This window comes from Lagopus muta, chromosome 4 (genome assembly GCF_023343835.1).
Source record: "Lagopus muta isolate bLagMut1 chromosome 4, bLagMut1 primary, whole genome shotgun sequence".
Taxonomy (NCBI): domain Eukaryota; kingdom Metazoa; phylum Chordata; class Aves; order Galliformes; family Phasianidae; genus Lagopus; species Lagopus muta.
In genome coordinates this window covers 49710262-49725376 of record NC_064436.1, presented here as the reverse complement: position 1 = coordinate 49725376, position 15115 = coordinate 49710262, and the positions used below count along the sequence as shown (strand labels likewise).

The 15115-nt window shown below is 39.2% G+C and overlaps 2 protein-coding genes across 10 annotated transcripts in view; both read left to right on the top strand.

The window, feature by feature from the left end:
- Nucleotides 1–6929, top strand: part of KLHL5 (kelch like family member 5) — a 48473-nt gene extending 41544 nt beyond the window's left edge. For all 4 annotated transcript variants that reach the window (XM_048941572.1, XM_048941571.1, XM_048941570.1 and 1 more), the window contains 5 exons: nucleotides 84–308; nucleotides 565–727; nucleotides 3495–3707; nucleotides 5033–5204; nucleotides 5555–6929. In XM_048941572.1, the coding sequence (XP_048797529.1) occupies nucleotides 84–308; nucleotides 565–727; nucleotides 3495–3707; nucleotides 5033–5204; nucleotides 5555–5611 (830 nt within the window). In that variant the 3' untranslated portion in view covers nucleotides 5612–6929. The remainder of the gene's footprint in view (nucleotides 1–83; nucleotides 309–564; nucleotides 728–3494; nucleotides 3708–5032; nucleotides 5205–5554) is intronic.
- A 459-nt stretch (nucleotides 6930–7388) lies between these two features.
- The window catches only part of WDR19 (WD repeat domain 19), a 38139-nt gene continuing 30412 nt past the window's right edge, over nucleotides 7389–15115 (top strand). For 3 of the 6 annotated variants that reach the window (XM_048941299.1, XM_048941297.1, XM_048941296.1), the window contains exons 1-7: nucleotides 7389–7475; nucleotides 8577–8668; nucleotides 8913–8978; nucleotides 10590–10715; nucleotides 11349–11464; nucleotides 11900–12015; nucleotides 13232–13312. In XM_048941299.1, the coding sequence (XP_048797256.1) occupies nucleotides 7470–7475; nucleotides 8577–8668; nucleotides 8913–8978; nucleotides 10590–10715; nucleotides 11349–11464; nucleotides 11900–12015; nucleotides 13232–13312 (603 nt within the window). In that variant the 5' untranslated portion in view covers nucleotides 7389–7469. Of the gene's footprint in view, nucleotides 7476–8050; nucleotides 8067–8576; nucleotides 8669–8912; nucleotides 8979–9370; nucleotides 9680–10589; nucleotides 10716–11348; nucleotides 11465–11899; nucleotides 12016–13231; nucleotides 13313–13332; nucleotides 13588–15115 lie in introns of those variants that run through there. The other 3 variants (XM_048941301.1, XM_048941300.1, XM_048941302.1) reach the window with 3 other exon arrangements.

The following is a 15115-nucleotide window of genomic DNA, read 5'->3' as shown; positions in this document are numbered from 1 at the left end:
GGATCAACATAATGCTGAAATAATGGCTACTTTAATAGCTCAGATTAAGCTTGTTTTACTGACTTGCGGGTGTTGTCATTCAGGAGCTACGAGCATTGAGAAGTATGAACTTCGTACCAACATGTGGACTCCTGTTGCAAACATGAACGGACGTAGATTACAGTTTGGAGTCGCAGTCTTAGATGATAAATTGTACGTTGTTGGTGGCAGAGATGGACTGAAAACTTTGAATACCGTGGAGTGCTACAACCCTAGAACAAAAACTTGGAGTGTAATGCCACCTATGTCCACACATCGTCATGGTCTTGGTATGTAGCTTTCTGTAAAAGCTGAACGTTTTCATGTTTTGAAAGATTAGCTGATGAAAAATTATCCAGGAATTACATTTTGGAGATAGCGTGGGAGGATGTCTTTGTTTTAATGCCAACCTTTTATTGAACTACTTTTCTCCTTCAGATTATATGCAGCAATGGCTGCTTAAAGGAAAGCTGGATTTTGTTTTAAAATATTTTTTGATGCACACGCCAATAGGAAAATGCAACCTTTTTTTTATTTTTTTTTTAGGGGTAGCTGTATTGGAAGGCCCCATGTATGCTGTAGGAGGACATGATGGCTGGAGCTACCTGAATACAGTAGAAAGATGGGATCCACAAGCTCGTCAATGGAACTTTGTAGCTAGTATGTCAACTCCAAGGAGCACTGTTGGTGTAGCAATATTAAATGGAAAGTATGTGAAGGCAACTTCCAATTTATCTAATATGTAATTACAGGTTTTCCTAAATGACTTATTTCTCTTGACATACAAGATGTTGATAGCATTAAGAACCAGTGAGACTCCAGTGATTTCCTCCTATTGTGATAGCTTTGAAAAATCAACTTCCAAAATCACTGTGAAGTTAGGGGAAAGTACTCACATTGTATCTTATTAACTCAGTGAGAATAGTGAAATGGCAGAATTAAATCTCATCTGGAATGGTACCAGAAATTTCTAAAGCTGTTTTTCAGTGAAAATATACTTAAATCCTTTGTACAAGTCATACTCAGACAACTAGGTCATTTTGTGCTGTCACAGGGCATGGGTTGCAAGTGGCCTCAAGTTTTCCCGATCCTGTCGGTTACCACAAAGCTGAAGCAATTATATTTAAAACTCTCACAGCAAAAGAGATTTTATTATCCTTCTCCACTGAGAAAGCTCCAGTAACTTCCCTGAGCAACCAGCTTAACTGTTAACACAGCTTTGAGTTCTCCATTTGTCAATGCATAAGTATCATTTGCTGGTTTGTTATTTTTTTGTTTGTACTATCAGAAGTGACCATGGAAAATTGCTATTTTCCTTCCCATTTGCACAGCATGTTTTCCTTAAAGACGCATGTCCCCTAAGGATTCTCTCCTCAAGAGAGAGTAACACTAGCTCCTTCAGTCCTTATTAGTAGGCCATGTTTCCTAGACTTCCAGTGACATTTTTTTCCTTTGGACAAAGCTTAATTATTTGATAGAGTCCAAAGTACAAGTGCTACTTGAACAAAGTAATTACCAAAGTAAATTTGGAGTCATGTAATACTAGATGAATTAGGGTTGGAAGAGATGTTCTGGAGTCATTTGATCCAGCAACAACTCATAGCAGGACCAACCTTAAAGTTGTAGGATCTAGTTTCAATGTTAACTGAGCTAGTTCAGGTAATTCCTGAGTTTTAAATAGCTGCTAAGGATGGAGATTGAAAGCTTTTCTGGGCAACCTGTTCCGTTATTTTACCATCACTGTATCAAATGTCTTTCTTCTACAATCTAATTGGAATTCCCCATATTTCAACTTGCCTCTTGTTCTCCTTTCACTGTATACTTCTGAGAATGATGACCGTTTCCTATATAACCCTTTATTAGGGGTTGGAGACAGCAGTGAGATACCTCCTTAGCTACCTCTTCTTAAGACTGCCCAATTCTTAGACGTTATGTTCTAGCTCCGTCATCATATTAGTGATCATCAGCTGGACTTGATCCTGTACAAGCAGATCTTACACCAAAAGCCCGAAGATGGACATAGTATCCAGATGCAGTCTTATACGTACTGAACAAGGAGGAGACCTTAGCTGTGGTTACTTGAAGTCCAAGTCTGTTTTTGCCAAGCTGCATTTTCTTCAGTCATCTCCCACTCTATACTATTGCCTGGGAATATGCCATTCCACATACAGGACTTTGCCTTTCCTGAACTTCTTAAGACTGCAGCCACTTTTGCTGCCTGTCTCTCTGAATAACAGCCAGGCCCTTCAGCATACCAGCTACTCCCCTTAATTTGATGTTATTAGCAAACTTCCTAAGGCTGATTTTCCATTACATTTTTTTTTTAGATAATTAATGAAGACATTAAGCAGTATCAAGGCACTTTATCAGCCTGGGAGGAATGGCACTAGTAAGCAGCTGCCAGCCAGTTACTTCATGCTGCTGATCACAGCCCTTTGCACCCAGCAGTCTATCCTGTTTTCCACCAGCCCTGCAGTCAGCTTATCCAAATCATGTATTTGTCGTTATGGCTAGTGAATACCAAGTTAACTTAATTTACTATTATTATATCAGAATATTTCACTCTCTTGACCATAAACTTTTTCTTCCAGGCTATGTCCTGACACATCTCCCTTGAGCTTGCCTGAGTACTGTAAGCAAGCAAAAAGCTTTTCATGATTTCTTTTTTTTTTTTTTTTTTTTTTTTTCATGGAAAGCTTAATTAGTACAGCTGAAATGCACTTGCAAAGGGTCCTGTGAGATCTGGAACAAGTCCAGGAATGAGTGAAAATGTTCACCTGGATGCAGGAAGGAGGGAAGAACTTGAACAACCAGCAAGCAGGGTGCCTTGGGCTGCTTTTGGAACTGCAGACTCAATGCTTAAGTTAGGTCTGAAGCTTCCTGTGTATTCAGCAGAGAGTCCCAGGTGTGGTAAAAAGCTCCAAAAGTAGTCTCACATTTCACTATTATTTTAGAACATAGTTATTTTCCAAAGAATTAAAATCCTGTTAATAATAAATGCTAGAACTGAGGAAGCTAGGCCACCTAGTGGATGTAAGGGACTTAACATAGCACTGCTGTTCATAAACTAAACTTCAGGCTCAAAAATACATGATGCCTAAGAAGAGGCAAGGCAGAGTTCTTGTATGAGTAGATTACTGAACTCGTCCCTCTGATGCTGCTAGAGATGCACCGTTGTCAAATCACACATTTTGAAAATCTCAGCTATGTGCACAAGTTGGAATGTAAATATGCTATAGGTATAATCCATTTTCTGTCATTATTATTGTGTGTTAATCATCACAGTAGGAAAAGATTGGAGCAAAACTGTATGATCTGAGTTTTAGAAATAGAATATCCTATTGAAAGTTTAAAGTCTTCTAAACTTACCTTGTTAAGATATTTGGAAGTTCTTCATACATCACTGGAAACTTGAGTTAACTTGCATCTTGTTCAGGCAATATTTATTGACTTTTTTTTTTTCCCAAATTTTATAGACTTTATGCAGTTGGTGGTCGAGATGGAAGTTCTTGTCTTAAGTCAGTAGAATGTTTTGATCCTCATACAAACAAATGGACCCTCTGTGCTCAAATGTCAAAAAGAAGAGGTGGTGTAGGTGTAACTACGTGGAATGGGTTCTTATATGCCATCGGTGGTCACGATGCCCCAGCATCAAACTTAACATCCAGGTTGTCAGACTGCGTGGAAAGGTAATATCCCAGTGAAAGCATGTCCTCCCAGTGGTTCTAAAAATCATAGAATCATAGAATCACCAAGGTTAGAAAAGACCTAAAAGATCATCCAGTCCAACCGTTCACCTATTACCAATAGCTCCCACTAAACCATGTCCCTCAACACAACATCCAGTCTTTCCTTGCCAGTCTAAATGTCAGTCTAAAGAGTGACTTACCGTTATTTCATGGAAATAGCTTCTTAAAAAATTACTTTAATCACATTAAGCTTCTGAATAGTTATTTACCACTATATGCTGCAATAAAAGTCAGTTTTTCCAGAGAAGTACATTACTTTTTAAATTAATGATGAAGTAACTTAAATTCTATCTGCAGCTTAAGAATTGCCTTCTTTCACTACATTGTACTTCAACTTGCAGCATGAGCTTTGTCAGCATTTCCATATGATGATCGTCATGTTTGCATAAGATATACATTTCTGCAGTACTTGGAATAGACAACAAAAGATGAAATTAAGAGTTCATTACCTCTGTGTTCTTTATGCAAACAAATTATAAGACCACTTGCTTCTAGGTAGTATGATCTTAGGATGGTCTCGTGGCCAAATAAATATGTTCTTTGTGTAGTTCCTTAGATCTCTTCAGAGCCATGCGATTCCATCAGTTGTACTGTAAGCATCTGTACTTATTTTTGTCTCTTTCTGTCAAGTTAAAGTAAGTTTCTTAACATAATGATAGCATGGACCCTCCTACCTGATCATTAGTTTGTCTTGTAAAGAATGCTGATATTATTCTAGAATGGCACTTTTTAAATTAAACTGTTTTGATTATGCTTATGATACACAGTTATGATTAAGAAGTGCTGTAAATTGTCTTAAGAGTTTTGCACTTCCTCTAGAACTTTCTCCAACAGGATTCTTCAGAAAATGGTGATCTCTCTTGACAAGTAACTTTCTTTACAATTACATTCAGCTTGAACAGCCCATGCTGTGACAGTTAATAATTATCATGTACTTTCTCTACTTCAGAGTAGTACAGCAGCAGAACTGGTTCCAGAGTGGTACGCTTTTCAGTGCAATAAGAAATATGCTAAGAACAGCTATATGTGTATGTATATATTGCTGCATGGAAAGCAGCACAGAGTGTAACTAGTACTGTGTTATCGGATGACTAAAGAAAGATTTTAGAAGAAAGGATCAGGGAAAACGGTCCTTGGAAATTAACACCCAAGTCTGTGTTGCAATACCTGCTCCCTACTATATTGAGAGTGTCAGTTCCAGTACTTTCTTTTTATTCTTGAAATTTTGGCAACAGTTTTAGAGCATGACACAAATTATCTTTTAGGTATGATCCGAAAACAGATATGTGGACTGCTGTGGCTTCTATGAGCATTAGCAGAGATGCAGTGGGAGTATGCCTTCTTGGTGACAAGTTGTATGCTGTTGGGGGATATGATGGTCAAACGTACCTTAACACAGTGGAGTCTTACGATCCCCAGACAAATGAATGGACACAGGTATAGTTTCTGATTAGAACATGCTATACATTTATTTCAAGTGTGGCTCTTTTTGCAAAGAGAATACTCCTTTTCTATGAAAAACTCATGTTAGTCCCCCACTCTCTGCTCCTCCCCCCCATTTTTTTTTCAAGCTGATTTACCTTGAACAGACAGTTGTTAAAGTCTGAATTTTGGGCCAGTATTATATGTTTGTTTATTTTAAGTCAAGATAACAGAGTGTGTGGATGGTACCACCTCTCTGCTGCAGCTGTGCAACTGTTATTACAAACATCAAACATAGTCAATCTTAAGACAAAAGATTAAAACCTGACTACACTACTCTAATGAATGTGTGTTTTTGCTTACAGGTTGCACCGTTGTGCTTAGGAAGAGCTGGAGCATGTGTTGTGACTGTGAAACTATAGGTTGTTTTCTTTGAGAAAGTGAATTTCTCCACTACGACAGACTCGGCTGATATCTTTTTTCCTCAAGCCAGTTAAGAATATGAGGTGCAGGATATCTACAACAACAAAGTGTTTGGTCTCCGACCTACATACATATTATTCTTTTGGACCAATATTAAGCACTTTCTAAAGAATTATCTTTGTTACCTGCACATTGGAAGAATTACAAGCAAATCAGCTGCAACCAAGATGTTGCCAGCAAGGGATCTCCATTGAGGAAATGCTAAGAAATGAGTGAACTTATTGTGAACTCAGTGGGATAATCAAATGTTATTGATTTATGGCCTTGACTCCTCAAACATGCAGAGAAATGATGCCATTAATAAACACAGTTCCACCGATACAATTGAGGACACCTCTGGGTGAAGCGAGTTACAGAATTTAACCCCGTATATTTAATTTGCCTATAATAAACATGTTTTTCTGTGGGTATCTGAGGTATTACAGTGCAGGCTGACAAACCAATGCAAACCATTGCAAATGGCAGGTGTAATGCTTGCCTTAAAAATGAAGTTGTGTATTTGGTGAATATTTGCACTTTTACCATCATTCCTAGTTTAGAAATATTTTTATTTAACCAAAGCCTTATTTTAAATATTGTCTTATAATGCTAACAGAAATCTGCTATTTAATTATGTCTGCAGGAGGTTTCTGAAATCCAGTGTACTACTTGGATATTCGAAGGTTTTCCATAAGATGGAGAACATTGTACCTTTTCTCTAATTTGGTTTTTATATTTACATTGCTATTTTTAAGATAAACTCTATAAGCATGAGTAACTAGTGGGAAGAATTCTGAAGTGTGATTAGAAGTTAACCAATTTAGTAAGAGCACTTTGAATTTTTCAAAGCATTCCATTGCAAATAGACTAAGAGTCTACATTGATTCTCAATATGTTTTACATGAGGCTTTGCACTAATGTGAAAGGTATAATTTTATAAGATGAAATGAAGCAATCGTCTGTCTTTTTCTCCAGCGAGGTTACTTCAAAATGCAAAGAGCCAAGCTGCCGTATGAGCATGTTCAGCATCTTGTAGGAGAGTTGTGTATGCCTCACAGGATTTATTTTTTTCTTTCCAAATGCTTTATCATTTGCCTTTTTTGACTCCTACGCTCTGCCACACACTCGTTTGAACAGTCTGAATGTTCTCTGGAAGTCTCTTTGTATTTGCTTTTCTGTGCCTTGTTCCTTCTGTTTTCAAAGCGGCGGGCAGCGCGGCGTGCTGCTTCCTGCCGGAGCGTCGAGCTGTCAGCTCGCAGAATGTTTTCCACGAGTGTGAAGTGTCCGACACCCAAAGTCTTTGTACATTTGTAATTTTAAATTTCATGTGTTCATGCTCTCGACGAACTATTTATTGGTTTAAAGGCAATTACTAAGCGGTGAAACTTGGTGTTGAAACCTGCTTTGTTCGAAATTGAATACAGCTGAACTTAAATGCGCTTTCAGTGGGTTGGTGCCTTTTTTTTCTTAGATATGTCGATTTTGCGTACCCGAGTCTGCACCTTTAATTAAGAAAGGTTGTTTTTACAGCACACCTTCGTTGTACGCGCTTTACGAAACCGCCCTTTTCTCTCTGCCCGTACGCGGCTCCCCACTCCGCACGGCGGCGTACGCTACCGGCCACGCGGCGCTGCCGGAGGAATCTCCGCTTTCCCATTGGCTCGGGCGAGCGGCCCCGCCTTCCGCCTCTGATTGGCTGCGGTCTTCTCGTTTCCGCGGTGACACGGACGCCGGGGCGGGAGGGTTCGGGTTTCCTTCTCAGCTGGGGTCGAGGGTTGCGCATGCGCGCGGGGCGCTGCGCGGCGAGCGGTGGGCGCGATGAAGGTAAGTCCGCCCGGCCGCCGTACGCGGGGAGGCGTTCGCTGATGGGATCTCGGCCTCGAGGGCTGCGGCGTCAACCAGGGCGAGCGGGTGACGAAGTTCGTACTCCGCGCCGCCTCGGCCGCCTCGGTGCGGTTCTTGAGGCCTATGAGGGGTGCGCGGGGCGCTCTCAGCCGTGGCAGTCCCGGGCTGTGGAGCCGTTACCGCTGGCCGCCGCCTTGGTAACGGCCCTCAGGCTGCCCCGCTGTGCTCCTGTCCGCCCGCGGCGGGGAACGCTTCTTGCTCGCGATTAGGGGTCGGATGACCTGCGGGGAGCTGGAGCTGGCCGCTGGTTCATTAAAATGGCTTCAAAGCGGAACGCGGTTGTCAGGCGTCGTTTGTGCCCGTGTCACGCAACGCTCGGTTTATTGCGAGTTAGGGACCCCTGGGGAAAAAAAACACAAACCGAACAAACGTACCTGGGTGTTCAGTGATCCCCAGGCGTGGTGTTTGTCCGACGGTGTAGTAGGGGAGAAAAGGGTGAAGTTGTTGGCGTTGTCTTACAGCCAACTTACAGAACGGTCTGTGCAGATGGAGTAAAACATCGGGAAGCTGGTAAGTTCTGTGCTGAGAAATCAAAACCTTGTACAGCTGTTTTGCACCCCCGGTTTGACCCAACAATTTAGGGAGAGCAAAACAGCTACATGACTTTAAAAAACTAGATACTGGGCTCTGTTTTGCTGTCCCCTGTGACTGAAGGTGCTATTTGGTCCTATGCTTCTCCATAAAATTTAGAGGATTAAGTACTATGACCTTTGGATATGAAGAAAAGAGTCTGATGCAGTCGTTCAAGAGGAAGAGTGGTCCCACTGATAGGAGTCACAACAGTTCTCAGTGACAACACCCAGCATCAGCAACTTCAATTCCTCCAGCTTAAGCCAAAAGATTATTCTCTTGAATTTGGATACTTTGATACACTAGAATCATCTGGAAGCTGGTGGTGTTTTTTTTTTTCATGGGGGAAATTCCAATATTGTTTTAAGTTTATGATGGTAACATGTGTCATTTACCCTTTTTTTTTTTTTTTTTTTTTTCTTTTTTTTTTTTATCTGTGTGTGTCTCCAGCAAGTATTCAGTCTATTAGAAAAAGCTTGGTCTGGTTCCTCACTGCATTTTGCTTGGCAGAAAACTTTGGGACATTTCCTTGCTGTAACAGGGTAAGATTACAGATATTTACTGTATTTTCCACAGTAATCATTGAGAGTAGAGCCAAAAAAAACAGTTGTCAAGTAAATCTGAACCAAAGCAAAATGTCTTACAGTTGCATATACATGATACTTCTGAGCTGTGTTACTGCAATTATAAAATCTCAATGTTGGAAAAGTTTTTATTTGTAACTTGATGAAGAATAGACAATAATAGATGAAGAAAGGGAATAATTTTGTGTGTTAATCTTTTTAGAGGTGATCACACTGTGAAAATTTTTGATCGTCATGGTCAGAAGAGAAATGAAATAACTTTACCAGGGTAGGTGCTAAGATGAGTTTCAGTTGTTTTTTCTTTTTTATTTTCAAAGTGTTCATGCAGTCTGAGAACTTCTTAGGAACAAATGGTGGTTGTACCTAGAAAAGAAAACAAATTGATGAGTGTGTATGGAATATGAGGCACTAAAATCTGAGCTATGCTAAGTTGTCAAGGATAGCTGGAAATATACATCCTCATATCTGAACCGTTATTTATTATTGCTACTAATAATAAATAATAGAATCAATATGATTCATTAAAAATATTAGAAGATGCCTAGTATGATGGTAAGAATATAATGTGGTCATATACAGGATATCCATGTTATACTCTTTATGACTACAGTCTTGCCAGTGCCTATTTTCTAGTGATTTGCATAGTAGTCTCACAGAGGAATGATATCCTGTGTTTTGGTGTCCTTTTGCTTGTATCACTGGCATAATGTATATGTTGGCATTTTTGCTTCAGGTTGGGAGTGTGCTTCTGAAGTGAATCTCCCTATTTTTCCTGCTTAATATGCTTTCGTTCACTCTGAAGAGTGATGTTTAGAGTATAGAAACTGGATTTCTCTCAGAAGAAATTTAAAAAGTGACGCCCTTTGGAAGATGTACTCTCACTGCTAAAAGGCAGCCAGTCCATCAGAACAGAGTACAGGTGGCCAGGTGTACACACTGTGACTTCATGCCCTCACATCACTGTGTTCTGTAAGTCTACTTGTGTTGGGCACCATTACCACCTGATGTAGCAGTAGGTATCTAAGAATGTACTTCAGGATATCAAATACTTCCTGCTCTAATAGTTGATGTCACAAAGTTTCTCTTACCATTCCATTGATAGAATTTTCTTTCTTTAACTCTTATCAATTTTTTTCCTGTTTGTTTCTTTTTGTCCTTTTTATTCCCATTCTTGATGTTCTGATTGGCTCGTAAGTGTTCATACGTGTGTTTTGGGAATAGACAACGTTGTTTTTTCTGGACTAACCCCAGGAAGATTTTTAAAAAGGAGAACTTGAGTTGGAGGCTTATTGAGTTCATTTGTAGCAGTGTAAGTTTCAGCAGGACGCTTCTAAAGTTGCTTGTATTAGGAGTTTTAATTTGAGTAACAAGGTAATGCCTTTTGAACCAGAAGCTGTGAACTTACATAGTGGAAAGAGAGTCTGCAGTATATGGTACTTTATATGTGTGTGGTAAACAGTTCAGTTTCCAGTTCATCAGAAACTCTTGGATAAACCTGTTCTGATCATTCTGGGAACAATTTGCTAAAGGATTTTCCTGCTTCTGAAAGACTTTCTTATCCAGGGTCATTACACTTATTGAAGTAGAAGAAAAAATACCAACAATGAATGGAGTCTAAGAAGATAGGACCTTACAGGAGGTTTTCACTCTCTCTTGAAAATCCAAGTGGCGATATTTCAAGTGCTTCAGCTTGTGTCATTTTTATGAGCTTTGAGTGTGGGCACGGCTGCTACAAAAATACACTTTCCAGATAAGTCTGTCGTGGGCTTGCTTGGTAGGAAAGGGAAAGGACAGGTACTTCAACTGCAGAATTACAGCTTTTTCTGTATACTTTTAAACATAGTTTAATGTAATTAACAAAACTACGTTTTTTCTTCAGTAACTGTGTTGCTATGGACTGGGATAAGGATGGAGATACCTTAGCAATAATTGCAGACAGATGTAGTGCCATTTTTCTCTGGGATGCCAACACAAGCAAAACAAGCCAATTAGACAGTGGCATGAGGTAAGAGTTGTTTGTTTGTTTTTAAGAGGTGTTTTTGAAGACTTAGACCACTGTGGGCTGCTGCAGCAGCTTATTCCGTTACCTCATACAACTTTTTATTACTTCCATTATTTTGTGCACACTCAGGTAGTTCTGATACTTGTTTGTAGAGACTGTGTGCTTCCTTTAGAAGTTCTGCTTTGGTGTGTATGGTTTCATAAAACTTCAAAACATGTATGCAAGTATGACCTCATTGTGGCCTTCCAATATTTGAAGGGAGCATTTATGCGGGAGGGGGTATGACTGTTTACATGGGTTGATAGTGATAGGACAAGGGGATTTTAAACTGTGACAGGGAAGGTTTAGTTTGGATATTAGGAGGAAGTTTTTTTCACACAGAGGGTGGTGAGGCACTGGAACAGGTTGCCCAAGGAGGCTGTGGATGCCCCATCCCTGGAGGCATTCAAGGCCAGGCTGGATGTGGCTCTGGGCAGCCTGGTCTGGTGGCTGGTGACCCTGCACACAGCAGGGGGTTGAAACTGGATGATCATTGTGGTCCTTTTCAACCCAGGCCATTCTATGATCCTATGAAAATGTTTTTGTAAGGACACAAAAGGAATCTATTATGGAAAATAATAATTTTCTTTATTTTAGGGATTCATTGTCTTTCCTATTATGGTCTCGAGTAGGAGCTTTACTCGCCGTTGGAACGACTAAGGGGAACTTACTTATATATAACCGTCAGACATCTCGCAAGATTCCTATTCTTGGTATGCATTGTTTTGCACCTGGGCTTGCACTTTGAAATGGTGGAGTTTTGTTAATATGCCTACTTTCCTTTTTTTGTTCTGAGTGTGAATATGCAAATCAAAAATTACGTTTAACTTTCATCATCTATTTTGTTGTTGTTACTGGAGTATTTCTGTAGTTCAGTGTGTTAGCCGTGTAAGACACCTGTGGACAGAAAAATTAAGGGTAGAAATTTAATTTAAATAAAAAATGGAAGAACAGGGGCTGTGCAAGTTCCTGGAAGGTCAAAACACTTCCATCTAGGATTGAAAGGTTAAAAATTAAAATTTGACTATTGAATTTTAAGTTTCTTCGCATTCTGATAATCTGCATTTGAGTGGCCAAAAATACAGTGTATTTCTGAACCAGATTTTTTGTTTTGTTTTGTTCATTTGTGTTGTATGTTTCTTTTCCAGGTAAGCACACTAAGCGAATTACTTGTGGTTGTTGGAGCACTGAAAACCTCTTGGCTCTGGGTGGTGAAGATAAAATGATTACTATAAGCAATCAGGAAGGGGATACTATAAGACAGGTAGTGTTTATAATCTCTGATTTTGAGACATACATGGATACCCCTGGTTCTTAGGAGAGCTAGAGAGCTACAGTGTAAGAGGTGTTGATGCTTTGTTCCATATCTCTGCTTTCAGGGAGGCTTTGGGAAAACTGGTAACAGGAGGGGTGCAAATCTAAATATTTGAACCTGTGTGTTATGCAGCATAATTGATGGTAGTAGGATCTCGATAGCTCTGCTTCTCTTATCTGTTATCCTGGCCTGTATGTTTTACAGGAGAATCGTAGGAGTGCAATTTTAAGTTGACTTGCTCAGTAGCAGCACAGGACAGGTCTCTCACAACTGTTTATAAAGTCCTTAGAGTTTGTTTTGCTTTAGATTGGTTAAATAAGGATCTTGCCTCTGGTATTCAGTGATTTCTTCCAGGCTGGCCCTCTCACATCCTTGAGAGGCTAATTTCAGTGTTTCATGTAAGTATATTCAGATTCTCTTCTCAAGCATTCCATTTGCTTGCACAGATGAGTCTTTCCAAGCAATGACAGTTGCTGCACAACATGCAAATGAATATAATTCTCTTTCTACATTTAACAAATGCTGTTTCACTCATGGTTTTCAAAGGTCTTTCGTAGCTCAGTTCATACACTTCCATCTTTATGTCTGAAGGCCAATATGGATGAAGAAATAATAAATTAAGTTTTTAGGATGTGTCTGTACTTTAACCTAGCTAGCTTCAGTAGGAGAAGCAGTGTAGTTCAGACAGCAAAGACAAAACAAGGTTTCCTTATGAGTTTTTCTAACCTCATATTGACTACAAAAGCAACTACTTTGCTGTCACTGCATGGACCAGGTAGTTTTTATTATTGCTGTTATACATTGTAAATATAGCATATATCATTTATGGTGGTTATTCTCTCTGATACTGCACTGCAATAATCTTATTTCTATTGTATCAGTTAGTGCTGTTTGTAAAACATTGTTGTGCAGAGCTTCCTATTCGTTTGGATCTTTCCCTATCTAAATTTCTAACTTGCTAAGATATTTTTCAGCATCATTCATGGTAACACATCCTTATGATTCAAACTAATTTCATGTTTTTTTCAACTTTTTTCATTTTTGTTACTAAATGCTGTAGCAATTCTTAATGTTTAAAAATATGGAGCAGAAATAATGCAATTATTTATCATTGATATTTGCTGCATTGTGTACTGATTTTTCAATCTGAATTTCTTTCTTGCAGACCTCAGTGAGTTCAGATCCCAGTGATATGCAGTTCTCAGTTATGAAGACTGATGAAAGAATATCAACCAGGGAAAGCACAGTAAGAAGTCAATACAAAATCCTGCAAAAAGTGTTTATTTGATGTTTCAGGGTTTCTGCTAGTAACCAGTGTTGGCCAGAAAGTAATTTTACTTCTTCCTTGACTCAGTACTTTACTTTGAAGCTTTAATTCTCCCTATCTCCCCCCCACCCCAGGTACCTTTATTTTCAAGCTTTGCCCCTTTGCTCATTAAGGATGTGTCCATGAAAACATGGTGGCTAGCAGTAAGACAAATGACAGTAGTTTTGCAGTAATTTTGAACACAATAGACAGAGGTAAGTGTGGGTACTTAAAATCACAGAATCACAGAATCACAGAATCACCCGGGTTGGAAGGGACCCCAAGGATCATGTAGTTCCAACCCCCCTGCCTAGCAGGGCCACCAACATACATATTCAGATCAGGTTGCCCAGGACCCCGTCCAACCTGGCCTTAAACACGTCCAAGGACGGGGCATCCACAACCTCCCTGGGCAGCCCATTCCAGGGCCTAACCACTCTCCTAGTAAAGAACTTGATAAAATACCCAATATAACTGTGCAACGGTGCATGCAGTGGTACGTGGGAAACAGGGAAAGTCTCAACTATGGAGATGGTTTTCAGCAGTCAGTTTTGGAAACAGATCAGCACTCATTGGGTTTTTGTCTTGTGCAAATCTCAGTGTTGATGAGCCTAGAAAGCCATCTGTTAAACCTCTCCTATAAGCACGATGCTCTCTCTAAATGGCTACACTTTCACTGACTTCATAATCTTTCTTGAGGGAATCAAGTTCCATTGGATCCATCAGTGATGAAGTACAGAAAAATGGGGTAATGATGAGTGTAGCAGCACATATTAGTAAGTGATCAGTAACAAAGTACCAAAATGAGGCAGAAAATTCATGGATAGCAAAGTGATACTGTGTTTACAATTAGTCCAGATGTTATACTTAAATATGGACAGCATAATTAAAATTTCACAGTCAGATATAATCTATGCAGGATAGAATTTCTCCTGTATTATATTGACAAGGACTTGCAGGAGTGTTTTTCTTCTCTGCATGAAGTGCTTTCTCTTCCTAGGGAAATTTTAATTAACAAACATTTTGAAAATGCAGGAACTTTGTCACTTTGATTTTCCCTGCTACTCTGGGGGGTGTGCAATATCCTAGGCTTTTCTATTACTGTTTTTTATTACAGCTCTCAAGTTTGCTGTAGAATGTTGAGGAAGATCTCTAAGCCTGTAGTTCTTGGTGTTAGACTTGAGTAGTCCGTCAGCAGTTTAAACCAGATAGCATTTATTATCTGCTCTTGTAGGAAGTTTGGCTTGATAATGATCACTTCCATTCTTTTACTTACGACACTGGAAAAAAAAGCCCTTCAAGTTGAAGCAAAGTAAGCAGTGTGTTAACATGCATCACAATATAAAACAATTCTTGTACTTTTCTAAGAGAGTTTAAGAAATTGTATTTCTGAAACGTTTCATTGTTAATTTGCAGTGGAGTTATAAGCAAACTACCTCAAGTGACAGAAATAAGATTTTAAATTTGGGGTTAATTTAGGAATTACAGGGCAGACTTTAAGTTTGTACTTCTGAATTAATGGATTTTTAGGTAATTTTTTTTCTCAATTTGAAAATACCTCCTATTTCAAAGTACAGCTCTGTATTTTAACCTTCCAGCTCTTTACAAAAATAGTCTTCTTTTTAGACAAGGAACAAAATTTTAGACTGGAAGAAAATTAACTTGTAAACAGCCTGTCAAAATTCTTCATTAAAGAATAAGGTGAAACAATTTCTCCTTCCTTTCTTTTTTCTAAAATTAGTG